General features: G+C 35.9%; 2 protein-coding genes across 2 annotated transcripts; both read left to right on the top strand.

Annotated features, from left to right (window-relative positions):
* Positions 1-11,417: 11,417 nt before the first annotated feature.
* BDP55DRAFT_552589 (kinase-like domain-containing protein) lies at positions 11,418-12,215 on the top strand (the record flags this gene model as incomplete). The annotated part of the gene is made up of 1 exon (XM_060569219.1): positions 11,418-12,215. One exon carries the CDS (start codon positions 11,418-11,420, stop codon positions 12,213-12,215), a length of 798 nt encoding a protein of 265 aa, XP_060429543.1.
* An 854-nt stretch (positions 12,216-13,069) lies between these two features.
* Positions 13,070-13,516, top strand: BDP55DRAFT_552259 (uncharacterized protein; the record flags this gene model as incomplete). The annotated part of the gene is made up of 1 exon (XM_060569189.1): positions 13,070-13,516. The coding sequence occupies one exon, from the start codon at positions 13,070-13,072 to the stop codon at positions 13,514-13,516; it is 447 nt and encodes a 148-aa protein (XP_060429542.1).
* Between the last annotated feature and the right edge of the window lie 737 nt (positions 13,517-14,253).

Here is a 14,253-nt window from a genome sequence, read left to right as displayed (position 1 = left end):
CTGTGTTGGAAGCTGTGTTGGAAGCTGTGTTGGAAGCTGTGTTGGAAGCGGGTCATTGGAAGCGGGTTGTTGAAGTTTGTTGGAAGTTAGGTTGGAAATGGTAAGCTGACCTTTACCAGTAGAAAGGTTGCACCGCCGAAGGTGATGTGAACAAAGCACCTATCGTTTTGAAGCAGTTCAATGGGCAAGTCCGATTCCCAGTATCCTTGACCGATACTCTGGTTGGCCAACTTGCAGCGGTGCTCACTTGCGAAAAGGACTCTGCCTATCTCCCGGTGAGACTCTTCTTACAACTCTCTAGGCGGGTCTCAGCGGTCAGCGACAATGAGGGCCCGCCGGGTCTCTCACTGGTCCATTCCACGATGAGGCTATATAAGACTCTGGCACAACTTGGATTTTATTTGTGTTACCTTCTCATATGCGCTCATCTTTAAGAATCTCCACCCGATAAACATCAAGTTAGTCCGATTGAAAATCGTGGCTGGTTGATAGTAAGCTGACGATTAAGAATGTGCAAAATCATGACCACCAAAACCTCCTACACAGGTTGCCCCTCATCGTGTAACAGAGAAAGCGAGGTCCTAGTAACGTGCGAATCTGCAGATAGTTCGGGGACAACTTGTGCGAATCCAACCTCGACTTTCGCCGGCATGACAAAGTCCAGAGCTCAGTGTCCCAACCATCGAGACGAAGGTTATAGTCAGCGTTGAGTCCTCCGGCTCAAAGATCGTCGAATGCGTCGTTTCTTATTCAACAAGATCGATAATGAGACACACATTCGCTAGATTATTTGCGCCCTACTGGTCTGCACGGGACGTCTCGAATCCCTTGCCTGGCTCGGCGAAGTTTTAAATGTCTAATACTGGGCTTACCTCCCGTCATTAGCAAGTTTAGATAAGCAGGGTCACCATTTTTGGCTAGATACGTACATTAATATATACCAATGGCCCCTGATCGCTTTTGTCTCTATAAATTGTACTATGAGCTTTTAAAAACGGGTCTATAAATGTCTATAGAGGCGGAAGTATAATAGCCTCTTTAGGATAACCTTTGCTAATCTATTCGTTCTTTCTTAATTAAAACTACACTCTAATCTAAACAAAACGTTTTTATTAGACATAAATGCATCGCCTAAACTAACTTAGGCCGACGGACTATATTACGGCCAGCTAGTCGTAGTAAGCATATTAACAGAAATTAAGGCTACGAGGGCTAAGTAAATAGTATCGTAATCGTAGATAGCTTCTTTAAAGCTATATCTATAAATCGTAAGGTAGGTAAGGCTTCGGTAATTAATTATAATCTTATTAGAAAATATTTTTAATAAAGATAGTTAAAAGCGATTATAAGATCTAATACTAAGTTAATTATTAAAAAAGCTATAGGAAGTCTATCCTTAGGCCCGGCTCAAGTCTATACTATATATAAGTCTCGTTCCTAAATATATCCTTTATTTATATATTTACTTAATAGGCTCTATATTTTAAATATACGGGCTTTATATTATAAAAAGACGGGATCCGTATTTTTAATATACGGATCTTTTTATTTTTTATCGTTACGTAATTTAATCTATAGTTCTTCCGTTCTATTAAGGTAACGTATATATTCTATTTATATATATATATATAGTCGTACCGTAGCTACTATAAGCTTATAGGGTAGGCCTTAATCTTAGTTATATATATTAGGTCGTAATATTAGGTCTCCTTTTTAAAGGTCTAGTCCCGTAGACCTATAAGTAGGTATTTATAGCCTAAGTTAGGGTTTATTAAGTTTGTTTATTGTAATATATTAATATGATATTAGGTCGTATTAAGAAACGTTTTTTAAAAAATATCATTTTAAAACTTTGCTTAGTTTATAATGACGTATTTGATTGTTTTAGTTTTAACGACGTTATATTTTATATTCGATATTTTTATATTAAGCACCCATACTAGATAGTTAATAGCGTAAAGACGTATTAAGGTTATAAAAACCTAAAGCGTCCTTACGACGGTCTTATTATTACGTCGAGTTATAAATATATTATTTTTATCTGTCGTAACCTTTTTTATTAATGTTTTTTTTTAATACGATGGTTAAGTAATTAACGTTAAGAATAAGAAAAGAAAGAAGAAGAAGCTAGTAATATTTTATTCGATCTTTATAAAAAACTAGCTCGAATATAATCTAAGGTCTCTAAAGTAGTAGGTCGCCTTACTCGTATTCGGATAATTTATAAAAAAATAAAAGAGAGGTATATAGAGATTTTTTTTAATAGTATATGGGAGTTAAAGGAAAAAAATAACGTTCTCTTTATGTTAGATGCTTATAAGTAGTAGGTCGTAAGTAACTTTTAGGCTATTAGTATTCCTAACGATATTAATTAGTCTTCTTTTAGGATTAGCGACGAGTTTATGATTTTAAGACCGTTAATATCGTCTTTTAATAATCCTTAAAAAGTTATTGGGAATTCTAGAGGTTTATAATAGGTTCCTATATATTTTCCTTATATCCGTAGTATTTTTATTTAATTAGGAATTCTGGTATTCCGTTCTTAATTCTATTATTGATAATTCGTTTAATTTTATATTCTAGTTCGTTAGGTTCTATAATGATATAGTCCTCTATATATGAACCCTTAAGTGCTAATTCGAGAAGTAAAATATGAAAGACTGGATGATACTTTATTATGTTTAGGAGTCTTAATTTATAATTGACTGGTAAGACTTTTTAGATAATTTTGAAAGGTCTAAGTTTTTTATAGTCTAATTTATTACTTAGTCGTTTCGTTTTAATATTACGGTAAAGAAGATAGGCGCTATCTCCCTTTTTTAAAGTTGGTCCTTTAATCCTTAATTTATCCGTATTCTTCTTTATATATTGGCGTATAAACTTAAGGTCCAGAAATACCTTCTTCTAGAGTTCTTTAAGTTTTGCTACGTCTATTATTACTTTTATAGCTTATAGTCCTTATCGTACTTCTCTATATATTATTAACTAGAATCCGTAGTTTAAGTAAAATAGGGATTCTTATATACTTTTGCTAACTATATTGTTATATATAAATTGGGCTATTAGTAATAATACTACCTAATTATTTTAATCGTAGTTTATATAATAACGGAGATATATTTCGAGAATCTAGTTTATTCTTTCTATTTAACTATCGGTTTACGGATAGAAAGCGGTTAATAGTTTATGATCTATACTAAGTTACGAAATTAGGGATCTCTAAAACTTTAAAGTAAATAGAAAGCCTTTATTAGAAATTACTTCCTTTAGCGTACCGTAATTAGTAATAATGTTTTTAAAGAACGTATATACTAATTCTTTAGCGCTACTAGCTTTTTTATAAGGTATAAAGTAGGTAAATTTAGTAAGTCGGTCGATTATAATTAAGATGCTATCGTACTATATATTCGTAAATAGTTCTTTAGACTTTAGTAATTTAATAATAAAGTCCTATAAGATTAATTACTATATTTCTGTTAGTAGTTGTAATAGTTATAGCTTGCTATATAGTTTATACGGGCTGTTTTTATTTTTTTTATAGATCGTACAGTCCTTAATTACTTCCGTAATTTTAGTACGTATAGCGGATTTATCGTAGTATTAGTAAATCCGTTTCTATGTTTTAGTAACTCCTTGGTGGCCGTATGTAGGTATATTATGAATTTCTATAATAAGCTTAGGGGTTATTTTTCTAGTTAGGCTAATATTGATCTTTTTAGTTATTATAAGAAGCTTCGTAATTAGTATAAGGTTACCGTCCTTATTTAGTTTAAAGATAATTTAAGTTTTCTTAGGGACCGTAACTTCGTAGTTAGGTCTTTTATTAAGAGTATTTATTTTACTGTTTTTTAAACCTTTTTAATAGATGATTTGGAAGTTATATTTAGATAGGAATTTGCTCTATTTAACTTACTATTTATTTAGATTCTTATTTGTCGTAAAGTTTTTAAGGTTCTTATAGTCTATATAGACTATAACTTTGTACTTAGTTCTGGATAATTATAGTCTCTATTTTTGAAATATTTTAATAATAGCTATTAGTTCTTTATCGTAGATCTGCTAATTTAATTCTGCTTTATAGAATATTTTAGAGTAAAAGTAATATAGATAAAGTTTTTTTTATTCGTTTCGTTGTCCTAAAATTGCTTTTATAGCGAAGTCTGAAGTATCGGTCTTAATTTTAAAAGCTTTTTGAGGGTCCGAGATTATAGTTATTAGTTTAGAGACGACTATATTCTTAACTTTAATAAAGGCCTCTTTATATTAAGAATCTTAAATAAATGGGTTATTTTTTTGTATTAGGTTATTAAGAGGTCTAATAATATTAGTATAATCTTTAAGGAATCGTCGATAGAAGTTAACGAATTTTAAGAATCTTTATATGTCTTTAACGTTTTATAGTATAGGCTAGTCCTTAATTACTTCTATTTTCGAGGTTTATATATGAATTTGTTTTAGCGTAAATTTATTTTATAAAAAGACTAACTAAATAATACGAATAATATCTTCCCGTACCTTTATAAAGTTACTTATTCCGGGCTCCTCTACTTTCTCTAAATAACCTATTTAAAGTTTAGCTAAAGAAATAAAAATAGCCCCGATAAATATTAACTCTAACAACGAGGTTACCCTTAATAAAGACGTTTACAAACAACTTAAAAAACGAATTAAAAAAGGAGATATAGACATCGCTAAAATATAAACTATATATAACGATACCGCGAACGAGCTCTAAAACTTTAAAATTATAATCTAGTAGTTTAGGAATAGCCCTTAATATATTTAAGACCTAGAAAACGAAGTTATTCGAATTAAAAGATAAAAATTAAGTATTAACGTTTAAGCTTTTTAAAAAGAGGTTAATACCCTTTAAACCGTTATTAATATTATTAGTACTCCCCTTTAAAGAGGACGATAGAAACTTAAGCTTAACGTACTTATTACCTATAAAGGTACCCTAGGTACTCTTAAAGGATTTTTAATTTAAGTTAAGAACTATTAAAACTTCCACTATAGAGATTTCACTAACGAAATTAAAAAAGTTATATATGCCGCTAACTTCTTTAAAGGACGAGCCCTTAAATAGTTCGAACTAATTTCAAAGGAATACCTTAATAAAGAAACTCTCAATAAATGCTCTACCGAAGTACGTAATATCTACTATAGCTTTAATAGGTTCGAAAAAGCCCTTAAGTCCTTATTCTAGGACCCTAATAAGAAACGATAAGTTAAACGCAACTTAGTATAGCTCCGATAAACCAAATCGGTAAAAGAATACTCTACTAAGTTTAGATATCTTAGTACCTAACTAGACCTTACCGACGATACGAAAATATTTATATTTTATTAAAGATTAAAGGATAAGGTTAAGGATAAATTAGTCCTACTTAATAAACTAAATAACTTCCTTTAATATAATAAACTTACTATTAAGCTTAATAACCGACTTTACGAGCAAAAAGAAAAAAAAAAAGGATCGTAAACAGGAATCTAATATAAGACGTAAATACTAATAATAACCTTAACGTAACTTTCAAACTAATTAACGACCCCGTAATAACTAGAACGGTAACTATTAAAATACCGCCTATAGATAGTACAAAGGTCCTATAAACCTTAGCGTTATTAAAAAAAAAGAAGACTAACTAAAAAAAGAGTTTGAGTACTATAACTACGATAAGCTAAGACATATAGCTAGGGACTACCAATAACCTAAATATATCTAAAATTAACCCGTCCCGGAAAAAAGAGCTAACCTTGCTATTAAAGAAGTTCCTTATATATAATTATTATAAATAGGCTATTATAATAATAGCTACTGTTACGCTTTATGTGCGGTGAAATAGTAATAATATTGAGATGCCTCTTCTAAGATTTCACGGTGCTTTCACGGTGAAATCCCTAAGATATACCCTGAGATTTCACGGGGAAATCCCGGGGAAATCTCACGAACTTCTAGTACCTTTTCACCGAGAATTCCCGGTGAAATCTCAAGAGTTTCACCGCTAGATTTCTCTCCGTATTCACGGGGAAATCTCAGTGGAATTTCCCTAGAGAAATCGTAACAGCTACCTTATATATAAAGATAGTAAAGAATAAACGGGATAGTACCTTAAAAAGCTAAGAAATAAAGGACGATTAGGATATAATACCACACTACTACTAATTAAAACCCTAACGGTAATAAAAAAAAAGAACTCCTAATTAAGACTATCTATATAATATGACGAGAAGACGGTAATAAAAAATTCATTTATAAGGTTAAAGAGCAGCTTGAAGACCTATCCCGTAAAGACAAAATTAAAATACTTAAAAAACCAACTCTTAACTTTAATATTATAGACGAAAGAAGAATCGACTTCTAAATCGAAAAAAGGAAAATTAATATAAGAAATAGCTCCTACTACCCTAATAAAAAATCACCTAATAATTCGGACAAACCTCATAACGTCGCTCGACGATATACTTAAACGGAGATCGACTATAAAGCACCGCCTAGTATTAACGATACTAGCTCTAAAAAGGACGATAACGAACTAAAATATAAATATATCTATCTATTTAAGGATAACTAAGTTATTTAATTCTACAGAACTAGAGAATATAAAAAAGACATAATAACTCCTTATATAGAAAAAAACTATTCTCTATTCGACCCTAAAGACCCCTTTTATAAAGAATTATTTTAAGTAAAGTACTTAGATAATAAGTACCTTTAATACCTTATACCTAAATAAAATAACTACTTCTACCTATAAAGGTGCGATAGTAAATATATTAAGGATATCTATATAAATAACTAACTACTTAATTAGATGCTATAGTACTATAATAATAACGATAAAGTAATATTCGGTCTAGACCTAAACTTCCTTATAAAGTATCTAAATAGTTAACATATAAATTAAGAAGACTATAAATATAACTAATACTAAATCTATTATATTAAAAAGGCTAAGGCCTAGAAAAAAAATTAAAAACGATAAAAAGCCCGATAGAAAAAATAAGCATCAAAAAACTAAAAAAACTAATCGCAAAGAAACGACGAAAGGTAAAATTAAAAAATAAGTTCCTATATATAACTAAATAGCGCAACGATACATACCTACAAATAAAACTCAAAATTTACAAAAAAGAACTAAACGTTATTATCGATAGTGGCGTACAAAAAAGCTATATCTTACTAACAGTAATAAATAAACTCGACTTACTATAAATATAAAAGGATAACCCCTACCGATTATAAATAGTAAAAAGAGAACGAGTTAAATACGATTTCGGATATATTAATCAAGAGACTATACACCTTTCAATATATATTAACGATCGGTAAAAATAACTAAAATACGATATTACGGAGATTAGAGATATCGATATTATCCTAGAACTCTCGTAATTATAAAAACATAACCTACAGATAAATTAAATAACTAGCTAAGTCTAATAGGAAAATCCAGTTACTAAACGACCTTAAAAAAAAAAGGGTTTAAACGGATTCTTAATAACTCCTAAAGAAAAAAAACAAATACGATATATAGCTTTTATTAAAACGGTAAAAAGCTCTAAAAAATTTATAACTAATACCGACGATTAAAGATCGTAACGGCTCCAGACTATACCTAAAAAATACCGGAAATATACAAAACTATTTATAAAACCTAAGAAATAGGATTACTAGAATATAGTAGCTAGGATATAAAGATTAAACTTAAAGAAGGAACACAACCTAGATTTCATCTACTATATCCTATAAACTAAAAAAAATAAAAATACCTTAATAAATATATCGATAAAAAACTTAACAAGGGACACATTCGACTATTAAATTCTCCTATAAGATTTCCCCTATTCTTTATACTAAAAAAAAAAAAAAAAAATTAAGACCTATAATCGACTATAAAAAACTTAATGAAATTACTAAAAAGAACTACTATCCTTTACCCCTTATTATAAAACTTAAAGATCTACCTTATAGAGCTAATTAGTTTATTACGATAGATCTTAAAGAAATATTTAACTAGATTTAAATTAAAGAAAAAGATAAATAGAAAACCGCGTTTTAAATACATAGAGGACTTTTCAAGTACTTCGTTATACCCTTCGGACTTACTAACGTACTAGTAATATTTTAAATAATAATTAACTATATACTTAAAAAATATGTTAATATCTTTATTATTATTTATATCGACAACGTCCTTATTTTCTCTCCCGATCTCGAAACTTATAAGAAACATATCCACATAATATTTTAAAAACTTTAAAATACTAAACTATATACTAAACCTTCTAAATATAAGTTCTATATATAAAAGGTAAACTTCCTTAGATATATTATTACTAAATAAGAATAATTAAAGTATTATAGCTAGCTAGTTATAGTAAGTATATTAATAGAAGTTAAGGCTATAAAGGCTAAGTAAATAATATCGTAATTATAAATAGCTTCCTTAAAGCTATATCTATAAATTATAAAATAAATAAGGCTTTAATAATTAATTGTAATTTTATTAAAAGGTATTTTCAATAAAAATAGCTAAAAGCGATCGTAAGATCTAATATTAAGTTAATTATTAAAGAAGCTATAGGAAGTCTATCTTTAAGCCCGGCTTAAGTCTATATTATATATAACGTACATGATAAGCGAGTGGGCCAGACAAGCGAGTAGGCCACCCAACCACGACCACATAACATAAAGGTGCAAATATCAACAACCGCCTTATTTATTCAATCCAAAATATTCAAAGTCCTCTTCCTTAGACATTTCCTCATTAAATTAACATATTCGCGCATTATAACCAGTATTCCCGCAGACGCCACATCGTCGTTAGCCCGTCTCAGTCCTCGGTCAGCGACCACTACTCCGGCACGTTTCCTCCTCTACCTAGGCTATAACCTCTCTCTGCAACTAAAGGTCCTCTCCCTTAGCTACAGTAAGACTTCCTCCTTATCAGAGACGGTTTTTCTTAACTCTCCGGCATCGACTAAATAGGTTATTCTCCTCTTAAAGGATCTAGTTCTCGGATCTTAATAAGGCGATCTAGTACATAAACCCACGAGCCCCCTTAAATAGATACTCTATAACTTCGATAATTAAAATTAGGGAGCTATTTTAATAACGGGCGATTCTATTCTTAATAAGTTATGACTGCAAAGACGCCTCGGTTAGGTTATTTAGTGTTTAAGAAGTCCATACCGGGGGTATTATCAGGAGGGATCCTGGAGGCATCGGAGTACATAACTTTACGTCAAGCTTTAAGAGCACACTCTCTACACTTAAAGGCACAAGCCCTGCCCCTCTAAATCCTCCCTAGATATTTTTCTCAATCATCGCTTACGCAAAAGCCCTATAAAATACCGGGAAGAAGTCCTCCTTAATAATATACATATTACCCCGACGCATCTTATCCTCAATTTCTCGACCGTACGCCGTTTTAAAAGGCCCAAAACATCCAACATCCAAGGGCTAGAGTAGATAAGACGAATAAGCCGGCATACACAGGGTAATAATATTATTCTCCTTACAAAAAAGCTCAAAATCCGCAGAGTAATGATTTTCGTATCCATCGACGATGAGGAGGCAATATTAACCCTTTCTACGCGGTCTTATATACCGTTCAAAGTACCGAGCCCAATCTAGGCCTCTTTCATTTATTATCCATCCATTTTCAGACATTACAATAACCCAATCGTATAGAAGACCAGATTCCGTATACTAAGTAGAAAGATAATATTAGCCCGCAACGATAATATACAGCAGAACGCTATAACCCAACGAGCTAATAGCCTGAATAACTATAACCTATTCACGATTACCAGGCTACATCATTTTCGTATTTAAACGCCTTTCGGCACTGGTCACGACCATGCCGGTTAAGATCTGGCCCATCATAAAGCCAGTCTCGTCAAAATTATAGATATCTAAGTCCACGATACCGTACTTCGCAATTATGTTCGCCACAAGCGAGAACCACGCATTTATCACGACTAAATCTTCACATTAGGCCCTCTTATAATCGTACTTACAAAAACGACGCGTTTATAACTATAGTTATCGCTTTACAAAGTTCGAAGCCCATCGCTTCCCAACATAGGACGCGTCACGATCTACAAGCAATCGATTCGCCATTTCTTCAACACCACAAAGACGGGGAGAAAAAGATCTAGCATCCAGGTCGAGAATATACTCAATCAGCTTCTTCTCTTCTAGCAGCATCAAATTCCGTAAGTTAGGTATACTATCACGTCGTGACAACGTTCCCTCTAATCTACGGCCTAAGGTAACGCGACTGATATTATAGATCTTTACTACGGCCCAAATACTAAGGTTTCGGTCTTTTTAGATAGCCTAAACCGCTAAGTTTAATTAAGTATCTTTGATATGTACTATCATCGTTTTTGATAGAGAAATACGTATTATGATAATGTAGGTGGCACTATGGCGGTTGGGTGGCCCACTCGCTTGTCTGGCCCACTCGCTTATCATGTACGTTAAGTCTCGTTTTTAAATATATCCTTTATCTATATATTTACTTAATGGGCTCCGTATTCTAAATATACGGGCTCCGTATTATAAAAGGACGGGATCTATATTCTTAATATACGGATCTTTTTATCTCTTATCGTTACGTAACTTAATTTATAGTTCTTCCGTTCCGTTAAGGTAACGTATATATTCTACTTACTTATATATATATAGTCGTGCTATAGCCGCTATAAGCCCGCGGGGTAGGCCCTAGTCTTAGTTATGTATGTTAGGTCGTAATAGACTAGTACTAACTTTAAGGGCCTGATCTCCTTACGGCTAAAGCCAGTTACTAGTCGCCATAACTAATATAGTCAATATCTAAAAATAATAAAAAATCTTTCTTATAATTATAAACCTTTTTAGCTATAGTTTTACTACTAGCTTTGGTATTTTAAAAAATATTAAGGTTAAATAATATTTATTTAAAATCCATAATTAAAACAAGTTAAAAATAATATAATCACAGCCAATTAAGCTAATTAACTTTAATAGCTAGTATTTTAAAAAAAAATTATTTATAATTGATTAGTTATATTATTAGATTTCTTTATTATATAAAATACCTTAATAGCGCCCCGGTAATAGCCTAGTGTTATCGCCTAATACGGCGGTATAATTGATTACGGGGCCGTGGTATTTTTAGTAACGCTGTATCCTCTAGCGGTTAGCAATTGGCCTGGGGCGCGAGGAGATCAGGCCCTAACTGTACTTGGGCACCCCCACGAACGCCTCCTGCTGCAGGGGAACGCTGCTTCACCGCCTCCAACGGTCCAACCTGAAGGTGTGTAGTGCCCACACAGGAACCGCACCCGCATAAATCCTCTTCATCCTCTCTCCTTTCACCTGAACCGCTGTAAACAATCATCACCTCTCAAGTTTTGGCGCCACAATGACCGACAACCATCCAAGGCCAAACTTGACTCCCCATCCGAGCGACGGCCACGACGATAAAATACCGTCTTTGAAGCAAAAGGGCGAATTTGTCGCGATGGGCTTAACATCCTATGTTGAGCGTTTGCCTAATGGCACCATTATCAAGACAGCCTGGCCTGGCGGCGAACGCGCCAACCAGCGACGCCGCGAAATCGCTATAGAGGCCGAGATATACGATCGACTCGGAGAACATCCTTGCTTAGTGAAAAAGAAGGCATGGAACCCAGACGAATGCACCTTGATCTTGGAAGATATGCCCAACGGAACTCTCATAGACTTTCTCGAGTCCCACACGGATATGTCCGTGGAACAGCGACAGCAATGGGTAATTGAGGCTATTGAGTGCATCAAGCTTCTGCACAGTTCGATTGTTCTTCATTGCGACATTGGGCCGCACAATTTCCTCCTAGATGACCGTCTCCGTCTCAAAATCATCGACTTTTCTGGGTCATCCGTCGATGGCTCCCATAGTGAGATCTACCCGGGCACTCGATACACAGCCCCTTCGCTGGATCACTCCTTGAAGTGGACCCCAACAGTCAAAACCGACCTCTTCAGTTTAGGATCCACGATTTACTACATTATGACGGGCAAAGCTCCATTTGAGGAATTCCAGAGTCGAGATGTTCAGAGGATGTACAACAACCAAGAATTTCCAGACTTGACTGGCGTACCTCATTCAGATCTTATCCTAGGCTGTTGGTCTCAGAATTTCGAGTCCGTAAACGGGATGCTTTCTTTCTTGGTAAAATAAAACAGGGCTTATTTAGGCACTTTAACTACAAGTTTAGGTACTTAGTTTAATACTTAGGCTTATTTTAGTTAAGAGCGGCGACTACTTAGGATTATAGCTAGAAAAAGCGTAGAGATTAGCAAGACAAATGTGGTTATACTGTCTTCTAGGGCCCTAAAAATATCGAGGCCGATAAAGACCAACTCTTAAGCCGATGAGTGGATCCACCGAAGACCGAAAACTGGCGCTTCACTTGGCCCACAACGGGAAACACGGAGGCAACCCCGCAAAGTAGCTTCCGAGAGTGCCGCATTCCAGAGTGTCGATTACCGGCGCCGAACTTGAAAAGCTTAGAATACCTTTTACCAAGGTGCACAATCGACGGGCCTTTCTTACCGTGTAAGGCAATGAATATCCGACGGACCTCTAGGCCTAAAAGTCCGTCTCGGCTCTTAGATGATTGCCGATTCCGCGGCCCTCTGCTGTGGGCGGCTCGAGCTCTCCACACAAGCAAACCTACTTACCTAGGAAGGTAGACGCTTTGCAAGAGGATGGTCTATCTAACGCACCGGCCGATTCTGCGGGCTCCCGCAAAGACTGTAGCTGTCTGCCGAAATGGGGGGCAAGATCAAATAGTGTCAACCTACGCCCTTGGGAGGACGCTTAATGGCTACGAAAGGCTCCCAAACCTAAGAAGGCTGATATTCGGAATGATAGTGACGCAATAGGACCGGTGATAAATGCCGATGACCGCGTGCGACTTTGGATTCGAATAAGAATGAAGGGCAGGCGTAAAGAACCATAAAAGCAGACGATGGCCCAGCCTGTTTAGCCAATTTTTCGGACCATCTCCATCCCAACTACGCCCGCCAAACATGACATCCGAAGACACACTCCCCGAAAGATGGGTCGCCGCCTGGTCCGCCAACGACCCAGCCGCCTTTGCGCAGCTCTTCGTGCCGAACGCCGTCTACATTGACCACGGGTCCCAGCTCCACGTGACCCGGATGGACAACCACCACCGAGTCTGGCGCAACGCCGTCCCCAATTTTACGGCGGTGCTGGACCCGTCTACGCCGATATGGTGGGCAAAGAAGGACACTGGTGACGGGAAGACGAGGACAACGTGCGTGTTTAGATCTCTCATGAATGGCACGTTTCTGGGGTCACTGCCTCGGAAGCCGGCGACGGGGGCGGACTGGTGTTTTGTGGCGATGGTTTGCATGGAGATTGAGGATGGGTTGATTTTGAAGCTGGATGAATTTTATCGGGATAGTTTTGAGAAGGGTGTTGCGGTGGATCAGTTTCTTCGGGATTCGTAATGAATGACTTTGTCTTGATGCTTCTTCTGTGCACCTCTCCATCATCTACAGTCGCCCACATTGCCGGATTGACTCCCAAGACCTTGCTCAACAGCGTCGAGGTTACAAGCCATCGCCTTCTTTTAGCTTTGCTAGTGTTGTCTCTCTTATCGATACTCACTCACCTGGGATCTAAACGTGCAGCCACTGCCGGATCTGCTCCGTAGTCGAGAGGAACGGTGTCTCGATTCTCTCAAAGTTCCTCTTAAGAAGGGCAGAGGAGTGGAGCATCTGGCTTAATAGTGGATAGAGCCTGGACCTTTGCGGTGATTGAGAGCCGGAAACAGACAGCGCCAGCGGCCAGGGCCAAATTAGGGTAGGTGGACCAGAGGCACAGCGGTAGTGGACGGCTCGCTAGGCCCGCCAGCCGCCGGGGCAGCGGCGCCACCCAGTTTGGGGCTGACGATAAGGACACGTGGAGCACCGGAGGGTACGATAAGACATGCTGTGGGGCCACCTTTAAATTTGTTTTTACTCCGTGTCAGTACGTGCCCAGTACGTACCTTAAGAAGGCTGTCTACTATGTAAGGTAGGTAGCCGGTACGTACCGCCACCCCTCGTGCCCCTCCGCCGCCGCCGCCGCCCAGGAACCCCCAAGCAGCGGCTTCTCTCTCCGTCCTTTTATGTCTCTCTTCTCGAGGAATAAATGTGGCCACTTGTTCAGTGTCGTCTTGTCTTGATTATCCGCTGCAACCTTG

Source organism: Colletotrichum godetiae (assembly GCF_030913485.1).
Source record: "Colletotrichum godetiae strain CBS 193.32 chromosome Unknown BDP55scaffold_21, whole genome shotgun sequence".
NCBI classification, from domain to species: Eukaryota; Fungi; Ascomycota; class Sordariomycetes; order Glomerellales; family Glomerellaceae; genus Colletotrichum; species Colletotrichum godetiae.
This window is presented reverse-complemented; position numbering and strand designations above follow the sequence as displayed.